We start from the raw sequence: 11,423 nt of genomic DNA, 5'->3' as shown, positions 1-11,423 counted from the left end.
TATAGAAGAGAATGTATACAAAGATCTCAAAGAGCTTCCCCATGTGACTTGATTCGATTTCGACGAAGGTGCATCGAACCAAAATGCCCAAGAATTCTGGATCAAGTGCGATTTCTGGATTACGGTGGTTGATTTCTTCGACGCGATGTTGTTCCCACCGGAAAGAATCGATTTCTCCTTCGGCGGACCGTCCTCGTTGGCGGAGGAGATAGCCTTAATCGCCGGAACATGCTTCTCTTTGAGGATAGGGTTCGTCGGGGTGTTAGGATCAATGTTCTCTGCAGCCATCATCGTCGATACTGAAGAATCTTCAACCACCACCACCACCATTTTTTTTCTCTCTTGCTCACTCGTTCGCTCGATCAGTTAGTTACTTTCCCGTTCGCTTCGCTCCGTCGAGTTTGTTCACAGTTACAGACGGACGGTGGAGAGAGAGCGTGGTATTTATTCTTTAGTATAAAGCCCAGTTTTGGTCCATCAGGCCCATTTAAGTGCGCGGGTTTCTTTTTTTTCTTTTCTTTCTAATGATTGTTTTATATATAATAAAGTTTAGTTTGGAATAAAACAGAGACAAAAACAGAGAAAGAGAGATTTCGACTAAAAGCTTTCTCGTCAGAAGAATGCTCCCTACCGTGGTGACGAAGCAACCAAAGGCAATTTTTTTTTTTTTTTAAATATCCGATAACGTTAAGATTTATAACTTTTAGAATGAATTCTGGGGGTGTTCAGTGTTCTTAATGAAAAGTAATTGTAAAACATTGTAGGGAAAGTGCAAGAAACTGAGGACGCTAAGAAGAAAGAAGAAGAAGAGTACATTGACCCGTGGCTCTTTTGTATGACGTGAAAGGTCCGTTTTGGTGAATGGTTTTATTCCGTTTCTCTAGTGGCAAACTTTTTAATACTACTTATGTAAACAAAAAAAAAAAAAAAACTATACTAATTTTTTTTATATGTTTCTTTCTAATTAACTATACTACTTAAATGCACTGTGTGTGTACTATATAGAGATGAAATCGGAATTATCGGACATAGTAACCGGGAAAGTATGTTCTAGAACATCTTTAAAAATAAAATAAAAAGTAATGATGAAGTAAACAGTGAAGTTTGAATCTTTTTTAAAAAAAAAAACAAAAGAGACACCTTGGACTCGCGTAACGGCAACAAGTCTCTCTCTCTCTCTCTATATCACTCTTTCATCGATATCTGTGTTCTTTCGCTTTCTCCTAAGCTCTTTTCTAAATCTCTCTCTCTCTCTCTCTCTCTCTCTTATTTAGGGTTTAAGACTAATTTCTAGTTTGCCAAAACTGGATCTATTTAGCATAGTTTTACGCCCATGGCTTCACTTCTTTCAAGCTCGTATAGAGATTCCTTGGAAATGGTAAGATTTACTAGAGAGTTATTTTTGATTTGTTTGTTCTGTTCTCAAATTTGGTTGCGTTGCCTCGGGTTTCCCTAATTCTCTGCTTTTCTTTCTTGATGCTGTTCGTTTTTTTATCTATAAATGTAGGCTTCTCGATTGTTTGGGTTTTTAGCTTCATAATTTATACAAAAAAAACACCATTCATTTTAGGTTTTGTGAGTACTGCAAGAAGCTTGATTTTGTGAATTTGATGGGAGCCCCGTGAGTGCAATTTTAAAGGAATCTTGAGTCTTTGATGTATATGATAAGCAATTTTGATTATTAAAGGTTTAATATCAAATGTGATTGTTTAGCAATGACTGACGAAAGCTTTGTGTCAAAAGCCCAATTTTAGCTGTGGTTAATTGGAATTATGATCCAAGTAATGCTGTGTGTGTGTGGCTTAAAATCTAAGGTCACTACTATTAGGCTGTGACGGTTGTATTCGTTTAAGGGGTCTTAGGAAATCTTGTTCCCAGTTTGTCTTAGCTACTGCATAAATTGTGTATATCTGTTTTGGTTTTGCTTTCTTCTTTAATCATTTGAGAATCTTCTTTTTCATATCTTGCATTCTTTTCCCCTGATTTTTTATAGGTCATCATACAGTTGAGAAATGAGATGTTGCCAAGAACTGATCCAAGGACATTCACCTGGTTGAAACCGGTGAGTTGAGATGTGTTAACTTATCCCCCACCCTCCACCCAGGGTTGGGGTTAGGGAATGAAGCCATTGGTCCGTGCTTGTAGGATAGATGTATAAAATTATTTGATGTCTATCTTCTCTGCCGTTTGGAGAAAGTTGTTTCGTAGTGGTTACTCTTGAACTATCATCATTTCTGATTCTAATACAAAGTTTTTTCCGATAGATTTGTTGAATCACACACTTCAGTCTTATTATAATCGTACCCTACAAAGAATTTAATAATTTGCACTCATAATACATCCATCCTGAGGCAGTTAGATTAGGGTCTTAGTGTTAAAAACCACGACAATGAGATATCCTACTACAAACATTCATTCATGTAATCAAATTGAAAGCAATACATATGATACTCGAGTTGTTTTGGACTTCTTGAGTCATGGAAGGAACGCGCTTGTGCTGTCTCTAGGTGGATCATGACCCTGTGTGACCTCTTGTGAATGTGTCTTACCTTGACAGAGCCAGACGGCGTGAGATTAGATGGGAATACTTTCTTTCTTGATTCAGTTTTTGATGTCTTCCTTCACTGACGGCATCCGAGAAACTCCTGAGTTCGTTAAGTCGCTTCATCTTTTCCTTCTTCTGCTTCTGCTTCTGGAAAGAGAGGAAGAATGAAGCCAACGCTTTTGTGGCTTTCTTCCCAGATGATGATGATGATGATGAGGAAAGAAGAAGAATCTTTCTCAAGTTTCAAATGCCGGTAATGGCGTCTGGGACAGCTCTTGGTGATTCTGATCAGGAGGTTCTTGCAACGCCGCATAAATCTTCTGATTAAACGTAACTAGTGGTCCCGTGGCTCTCATCTTGTGTTATTGCTTTGTTTTTAAGCGAAAGCAACTTCTGAGAGACGAAGAACAGGGCATGTGTTGCTCTCTGCCTCCCTCAGGTGGGGTTCTCTTTTGTAGCCTTGATTTTGGATTCTTGGCAGGTGGGTTTCACGTTTTTGAGTACTTGGCTTAAGTTTGTGGTAACCCATGATTATGATGATCTTCACAGAGGCTTTTTTGTCTTCTCTCTACTACTGACAAAGTCCTCTTACTTAAAAAGTGCTTACAATTCTTAATTGCATATCATGATCACATTAGTGTTTATAAACTAAACTTAAACCATCAAAAATTAGGATATCCTATTGAGTTGACAGATATATATATTTTTTATGGACAAAGTCTACTATTTTTTTTTTTTTTAATTTATCGTTGGCTTAATGCATTGACTCTGATTTTTAAGTTGAAAGTCCATTGGTTCTAAAATAATATATATAAAAGTAGAGTTTCAGTCTCTCCTTATTGGTCCATTTGGCAATATAATTTTAACAAAAAAAAAAATTATATTAAAACATAAATTTAAAACAATTAGTTTTTACATTTAACTCACATAATATAAAACTAAAATTTTTATACCTTCTCCCTATAAATTATGCATTAACTTTATTTCTCCACTAAGTTGTATTAATCAATTGTATTAAAACAAAACAATAAATTAGACTTGTAACTCTCATTTTTCTAAATGTAATTTTTCATCATTTCTCTTCCTATAAATACTCATTATCTTATTCTCTAGTCTATCACTCTTTCATTCTCTCATCTTCTTCCACTACTCTCAAATCTCTTTTTTGTTTTGTTTTGTTTTGTTTTGTTTTGTATTTTTTTGTTATTGTTGTTATATGGGTTATAAAAAATCAAATCAAATATCATTGTAAAAGCTTAGTTTTAGAGTTTGTATGATATGTATATCTTATATATTTATTTTAATCTTTTAAAATGTTTATCTCCATTTTCTATTTTATATTAACATCTTTCATTATTTTCATACTTCCTTACAATATTCACCACACAATAAGATTATAAAGTTGAAATGATCCATATGTAATTATCTATTATGTCTCTGGTTATCTCACATATTCATGTATCATTTTTAATAATTTATAAAGATCAATATAATATTTAAAGATCAATATAATATTTAAGATCAATATAATTATCCATTTATCCATTTATAAAGACTATTTTGTTTTGTGATCAATTGTTAAATCTGCAGATATCAATATAATATATATATTATTTTTTATGATTTGAGGTTTTTGAAAACAAAAAGAATATAATTAAACAATTGGTTTTTTGTGTCTTTAATCAAAATAAAAAATGATCCAAAAAACAAAACATATTCAACTGGAACTTAAATATAAAAATAAAATATAATTTTAAAAATATCATTTCACTAAATTCTCTAAAGATGAAACCATTAGTATGAAATCTAGCACTATAAATTAAATTGATGAGTGAAAACCAAAAAAATATAAGTTATCCTTGGGATTTTAAAAATTATTGAGATTGAAGAATTCATATAATTTTATAAGAAAACTAATTTAGTTTGTCACTTAAAAAGTAATATTTTTTATTTTGAAATATTATGTGTAAGTGTTGAGTTTATATCAACAAACAACCAAATCATGTGAATTTTGATTCAGCCACTTGGTATTCCTTTTATTTTAGGTTAAAAAAAAAATAAAATATTTATTTATAATTAAAGACATGTAACTTCATTTAACTCAAATGTAACTCCTATCCAATAATTATACATTAATTCATTCCTCCTACTAACTTATTATCTTTCAAGAGAAATTATTTTTGGTTAAATTTTAATATTTTTATTTATTTTGGTTGGCTAAACTTATATTCATATTTTGGTTGGCTAAATTAATATATTTCTCATGTAAAATTATTGTTTATAATATATTTCTCATTTCAAAGTTTAAAGCAATATATCATATATATAAAGTAAGGTTTGGTCTCTCCTTATTGGTTGATTTTCATTTAATGTTTTCTAATTTTTTTTTATTTTTTATTTGCTTTCTAATTGCTTTTAACAATATTTAAGATCCAATAAACACAATACATTTAACTCACACATTAAAATAAAATTATAACTGAAAATAAAATAAATTATGCATTAATCATATTCTACCACTCAATTTTATTCAAACACAATAAATTACTATTGTAACTCCGGCCCTGATTGGTAGGAGACTTTTAAGACTTTAAAACAAATAAAAGACTTAACAGCCAATAATTTGCCAATCAGACTTTTTTGACTTTTATTTTTTTTAAAGTTTTGTAAGCCATTTTTTCTTTTTCTCTTCGTTGTTTACTCAGATTTTTTAAAGCCTCAAATTCAGGCTTTAAAATTAAACAAATATAAAAACTTTATTTTTTTCCTCTCATTATATTTAAAATCTCTCCACAAGTTTATATATATATATTTTACATAATTTTATTTTTATAAATTAATTTTCCTTATTTTATTCTCTTTCTTTTAAGATCCATTTCAATAATAATTATTTTTATTTTCATTATTATCATCATTTTAATAATAAAAGTAACCGTTATCGATTTAAAAGTATTTGTTACCAATCAAATTTTAACAGTTAAAGTTTTAAAGTTTCTACAGTTAAAGCATTTACAGCCAAATTCTCTACAGCTAAAATTTTAAAGTTAAAGTCTTTACAGTCATAAGTAACAGCCGTTACCAATCAGGGCCTCCATAGTTCTAAATGTAACTTCCATCATTTCTTATCATATAAATAAGCATTCTCTCAATCTATCATTCTCTCATATTGACATTCTTTTACTATCTCATTTTCACATTCTCTCATTCTCTTCTACAATACCTCAAATCATTTTCCATTTTCTTTTGTTATTTTTGATTTCTTATTTTTGTTGTATGGGTTGTAAAAAAAAATGAAATATCATTGTAAATTGTTAATGCTAAATTTTAATTTTAGAGACTACATGATATATATTTTACATTGTTCTTATTTTAAAGATTTATCTCCTTTATCTAATTTGGATTATTATCTTATAAGTAATCATTATCTCTTCCTCTACCACCAATATCAAATGTTGTTATATCTCATATGTGTTGTAAGAGTTTGATTCTATATTTTAATTTAGAAAGTATTATATATATATAAATATTACATTGTTCTATTTTTTAAAGATTCATCTTCATTATCTAATTTGGATTACCATCTTATAATAAACATTCTCTCCTCCTCTCCTACCAATATCAAATGTTGTTATATCTCATATGTGTTGTAACTTGTAAGAGTTTGATTCTATATTTTAATGTAGAAAGATATTATATATATTTAATATTGTTTTCAATTTTTATTTTATTTATATATAAAAAATATTTCTTTTATATTTCTTGCCTTTCTATTCTATTCATATTTATTTTTTAAATTTGCATAGTTAAATCTAAATTCACATATGTTGGTTTTAACAAAACAATCAACTTTATTTGAGAATTAGATGTTCCTATTCATTTTTAAACGATCAATGTGTAACATATAAGCATTTTGTCTTGCAACCACAAGTTCCATTTCCATTGCTTAACTTCATGGTTAAACTATAATATATGTTGTCCTATTTGTAGGAATAACAACATACTTATCTAATTAACTTAAAAGAGCAGATGATTAAACGAAATAAACATTTCTCAAAATTTTATAATTCAATCACTGAGTGTACTTATTACTTTGAAAAAATTTTACATTGAAGTTCATAAAATCATATAAGAAAACTAAAATACTATATCACTTCAAATTTGGAAGGAAACACTTGGTATTCCTTTTAAAAAAAGTCAAGACACATATAAAAAATTTATTAATATTTAACTCACTTTAAAGACATTAAAGGTCATTTAACTCAAAAATAACTTCTATCCAATAATTTCATACATTCCTCCACAAATAAAATATATATATATATATATGTTCAAGATTGTATTTAAATATTACATAATTTTTTAGTTAGCTAAATTTATAGTCACATATATACAATATATATACATAAGAATTTATATTACTTATTAACACCATAATTCGACCCATTATTTGCTTAACTCAATATTGGTTTCAAAGCCAACTAAAGAAAAACAGAAACGATCTTATTGATATTAGACCAAAACATGGGCATACAAACATAATCACTTACACAGAAGATATTTTAAAAAAATAACTTATTATTACAACATCAACGTATGAAGAGTTTACATAAGCAGTTAATTAGAAAATCTATAATACAATAAATGTATTGGAAACAATATCAGTCAATGATAAGATTAGATCCTCAAAAGCAAGAAACAACATCTTCATAATTCATAAAAAATAAACGCTACAATTATACACATCTAAACGAAATGGTATAAACATATAGTGTATAAATAAAAGTGACGGTAAAGCCCGTATATGCTTAATTAAAACGAAATAATACAAAAGAGAAAACGAAAAAGACAACAAAAAAAAACAAGAAAGTGCCAACTACACCACAACCCACGCGTTGCGTGGGGAAGCACCTAGTAGTGGTAAAAGTAAAACTCGCCAGAGTAACAGCAGTAGTAAGGTGGCCAATAAATGACTTCACTAGTCCTGGACAAATTAACCAAACCGAACGGACCGAACCGAAACAAATCGATGTCATATATATGTAGACCAAATATCAAAATATCTTATAGTTTTAAAACATATTTGTTGAGATTTAATCAAATTGAATGATTTTTTAAAAAATTGACTATTTCGGATAACCCGGAACAGAACCGAAAATAAGTGAAACCAAACCGAATTCGAACCAAAGTTATAAACTAACCGAATGGATCCTAAACTCCTTTATCCAAAATCTGGAACCGAATGGATATATCCCAGAACCTGAACCGAATATCCGAACGCCCAAAACTACACTTCACAATAAAATAAGGCAGTACTTTATGTTCGTACATAATGGTAAAATAGTGAAATTCTATTAAAAAAGTAGAAAAACAGATTAGTCAACAATAAAACCCATATCACCATTGGGCCACAACTGGCCGGCCCATTAGCCAAATTCCCACATTCGTAGGAGCCGGGACTCGATCCAAATTGAGGGGATATTATTGGATTTAAATTTATATAAAAAAAATCGAAGACCTCAACAAAATCATTAAAAGTGGATAAGTGAAAGATTTTTAAGTATTGCTAGAGAGTATTCTATAGTTTTGTTGATTAGTTCTCTAAAATTTTGTAAAATGCTCTAAACAATCTCTATATTTTTGTGATACTTTCCATGACTTTTTATGTGAAGAAAGTATATAAAATAATAAACCAATAACATAATAATTGAATTCATTAACAATCCTAGATTTTTTTTTTGTTTTAATTGAATAACACAAAAAATTTCATGACTTTATAATTGTATGTATCCAATAACCTAAATTTGTTAAGATTTTAAATGAATTTTTACAAATCACAAACTAATAAAACTAAACGTTAGCAGAGTTTAACAAAATTTTGATCTAATAACAACAGATTCTATATGATATTTAAAGTCTTTAAAATTCTATTTAAATCTGAAACCAATAACCTCTTAGTTTTTTATATGATACTAATGTCTTTGTTGTGTTCATTGTATAATCTTAATTCTAATGTTAAAATTGATTAGAAATGGCAATGTATTGTTCTTAAATAAATTAAATTTTTAAATAAGGCAAGTTGAATTAAAATTAAAAAAAAAAAGAGGAATCAAATAAATAAATAAAAAAGACTTTCTTATCTCTTTCCTCTATGATTTTATTGAAATCATTAAAATTCTCTTTAAATCCCAAACAAACAACCCCTAATGATTTTATTGAACTCTTCTAAAATCTTTATAAATTAGAATCCAATAACACCTTATTAATTATGTATCATCCTAAAATAGTGAAATTCAATAATAATGTCTTTGTTGTGTCCATTGTATAATCTTCTAAATGAGTAAATTATAATATTGAAATTAATTAGAAATGAAAATGTATTGTTGTTGAATAAATAAATTTTTAATTAAGGCAAGTTGAATTAAATATATTTTTTTTTTTTAAAAAAAAAGAGGAATCAAATAAATGAATAAAAAAGACTTCCTTATCTCTTTCCTCTGTGGGAGATTCTGGTTTAGCCCAACATAGAGACAAAAAGGAGAACGCAGTCCACACACACACACCAACCAACCAACTCACACACTGGAGGAGAAAGAAGACAAATTTTGAAATTTGAAGTGAAGAAGAAAAAAACAGTTTCATTTTTCGCCGGCGACGAGTTCTATTAATTCCCGAATCAAATCATGCCGTCCGGTGCGAAGAAGAGAAAGGCCTTGAGGAAGAAGCAGCAGCAGCAGCAACAAGGAGCGATTGGTGGAGCTACTACTAGTACTACTACCAACCATAAGGGTTTCAATGGCGATAATAATCTCCATGGTACATTTCATAGCCTCACCACCCGCTTCGTTTTCGTTTTTTTTTCTTTACGATTCGTTGTTGCTAAGGTCGATAGATGATTGTGTTGAAGAAATTTACAGTATAGAATTCATGGTTAGGTGTATAGGGAGATCTGGCTCGTATCACTCTAGTGGTACTGGTGTGATTTGTTGTTTGATCTTTTAATTTAACATAAACGTTTTTCTCAGGGAATGATGAACATGGAAGCCAAGATGGGAGGGGAAGTGATGATAGCAGTTCGAGTTCTTCCCCTGGTGGTTCTCAAGGAAATGAAGAATTTGGGAAAAAAGATTCACCTGCTGCTGTTCTATCCTCTTCTGGTATGGTGAAAGGTGCTGCTAAGGAGATATCTGGAGATGGAGATGTTACTCAGGGACTTGGACCCAAAAAAAGTGACAATGCAGTTGCGGTTGAAAGAGGAACTGATTACCAGAAAAGTGTTGTGGGGAACTCAACCAATTCCTTTTCTGAAAACCGTACTCACCCAGCCAAACATGTAGCTTCAGTTACGGAAATCACTCCCGTTGTTGAGTCTGTCAAACCTGTGGTGGTTGCTCCTCTCTCCAAAGCAGTGACCTCTGAAAAGAGTGAGCATGTTGATGAGACCTCAAGCTTGGTTAAAAAGAAGTCTGAGAAAAACGGAGAGTGTCTTCCATCTCCGGGACTGGAAAACAATAATAGTAAGGTGGTGGTTACTCTTCCAAGATCTGCTGCTGAAACAAGCAAAAAATTAGAGAGCGTAAAAAAATCTGAAGTTCCAGTATCCTCTGAGGAAAAAGTTAGCATCTCTATTATCCTTTTTGCATTATGTACATATGTTTTTCGTCTCTTTTCAGTTAGCTGAATCTTCTTGATGTATGCAGTGTCTTTTGCTGCCTGGTCCACCAGTTGTCCGAAGGACTTCATGGCTAAGTTGCTGCGGGTTGTTTGATGCTATGACAGGATCTGATAGATAAACACAGGTTAGTCTTGGTTTATGATTCTTCGTAGATAGACTTTATCTGGTTGAGGCTCCTGATTACTAACAACTCCCATGGCCTGCAATTTGTGAATTCCTTCGATGGTTTCCTTGAATTCCTTAAATATATCACTGAAACTACTTCGCAGAAGTCTCTAAACATTTTCATTGTATAGTAAGAGGGTTCATGGAGTTAGATTCTTGGATTGTGAATGCCTTTTCAGTAGATTGTTTAGCTTAGAGTTTCAAACAGTTTATCCACTTTAAAACGTTTTCTGAGAGGCATGTTCATCTATAGTATTCACTGAAACTGGTTAGAATCAATGTAGCGATCTAACGACACAACTCATGCTTGTAAATTCAATAACTAGCAGTTTTGGTTGAGCTACAACAACAATACAGTCTCGTAGGAATCTGAAATTCATGTTCTGATGCATAATTGTATCTCGCATATCATTCTGTTCTTCGAAATTTTGATTGCGTTTATGTAATAAAATAAAGTTCCTCAAGTTTAGCTTCTCTCACTTTTCTTGTTTGCAAGTCTTGATTGCTATGAGCTACCTTGATGTTGTTTATTTGGGTTGCGAAAAGATTATTTCTAAATAGCAGCTAGCCTAACATCTTCCCACAAGTAAAAGGATCATATTCTTTTAGTTTCTCTGCATTCATCATCAGGGATCAATTCCTTTTGTTCTTCTTGTATGAATATTTAACAACATTATCTATATATTATGTTAAACCTGTCTCATGAACGTGTCTTCTCTGCATTGTGCTGCGGAAGAGCAGGGGGATACGTAAAAAGGTGAATGCGCTTGACAGCCAAAGCTTGAAAGACAACCTAAAAACAGGATTTGCGGTCCGTACACTCTTCTCTGTACATCATGTCTTTGATAGATAATAATGTGGGCGGCTTTAGCAACATACGAGAACAAGACCAGACGTCCTTCATAGGGTTAAATTTCGTTTTCTTTCTATTTGAAATACAGTCTTCTTTTGTTCATTAAATTGATTTTAGATTCATGAGACTAAAAATATAGTTCTATTTATACTATCTACTATCTTCTTTATATAGTCTATTAGATATGT

General features: G+C 30.8%; 1 protein-coding gene, 2 long non-coding RNA genes and 2 pseudogenes across 4 annotated transcripts; 2 read left to right on the top strand and 3 right to left on the bottom strand.

Annotated features, from left to right (window-relative positions):
* The window catches only part of LOC147923825 (eukaryotic translation initiation factor 4E-3 pseudogene), a 1,522-nt pseudogene extending 1,192 nt beyond the window's left edge, over nt 1–330 (bottom strand).
* Nucleotides 331–1,143: 813 nt separating this feature from the next.
* LOC147923824 (uncharacterized) lies at nt 1,144–2,263 on the top strand. Its single transcript, XR_015585701.1, has 2 exons — nt 1,144–1,378; nt 1,994–2,263. It is a non-coding gene; the product is annotated as an uncharacterized LOC147923824 (long non-coding RNA).
* Nucleotides 2,264–2,456: 193 nt separating this feature from the next.
* On the bottom strand, nt 2,457–2,901 carry LOC147923823 (uncharacterized; annotated as a pseudogene).
* Nucleotides 2,902–7,205: 4,304 nt separating this feature from the next.
* On the bottom strand, nt 7,206–8,189 carry LOC147923822 (uncharacterized). Its single transcript, XR_015585763.1, has 2 exons — nt 7,744–8,189; nt 7,206–7,526 (listed from the first exon to the last, which is right to left on the bottom strand). It is a non-coding gene; the product is annotated as an uncharacterized LOC147923822 (long non-coding RNA).
* Nucleotides 8,190–8,993: 804 nt separating this feature from the next.
* On the top strand, nt 8,994–11,404 carry LOC147923821 (uncharacterized). Of its 2 annotated transcripts, none has more exons than XM_087495907.1 (4): nt 8,994–9,358; nt 9,568–10,157; nt 10,243–10,341; nt 11,124–11,404. In XM_087495907.1, the coding sequence occupies exons 1-3, from the start codon at nt 9,226–9,228 to the stop codon at nt 10,333–10,335; spliced, it is 816 nt and encodes a 271-aa protein (XP_087352033.1). In that variant the 5' UTR covers nt 8,994–9,225; the 3' UTR covers nt 10,336–10,341; nt 11,124–11,404. The 2 variants fall into 2 exon arrangements, with proteins under 2 accessions (XP_087352033.1, XP_087352034.1); XM_087495908.1 differs by having other exon boundaries at nt 9,002–9,358; nt 11,119–11,404.
* The last annotated feature ends 19 nt before the right edge of the window (nt 11,405–11,423 follow it).

Source organism: Camelina sativa, chromosome 17, assembly GCF_030686135.1.
Source record: "Camelina sativa cultivar CO46 ecotype springtype chromosome 17, ASM3068613v1".
Classification (NCBI taxonomy): Eukaryota; Viridiplantae; Streptophyta; class Magnoliopsida; order Brassicales; family Brassicaceae; genus Camelina; species Camelina sativa.
The sequence above is the reverse complement of the archived record's forward strand: the minus strand, read 5'-3'. Positions and strand labels throughout refer to the sequence as shown.

Bases quoted from the DNA above. Each gene is read 5' to 3' on its own strand.
- LOC147923821 (XM_087495907.1), top strand. From the start codon at position 9,226: ATGCCGTCCGGTGCGAAGAAGAGAAAGGCCTTGAGGAAGAAGCAGCAG. The intron at 9,359-9,567 runs GTACATTTCATA...CGTTTTTCTCAG, and splicing joins TGGCGATAATAATCTCCATG to GGAATGATGAACATGGAAGC. The intron at 10,158-10,242 runs GTTAGCATCTCT...TGATGTATGCAG, and splicing joins CAGTATCCTCTGAGGAAAAA to TGTCTTTTGCTGCCTGGTCC.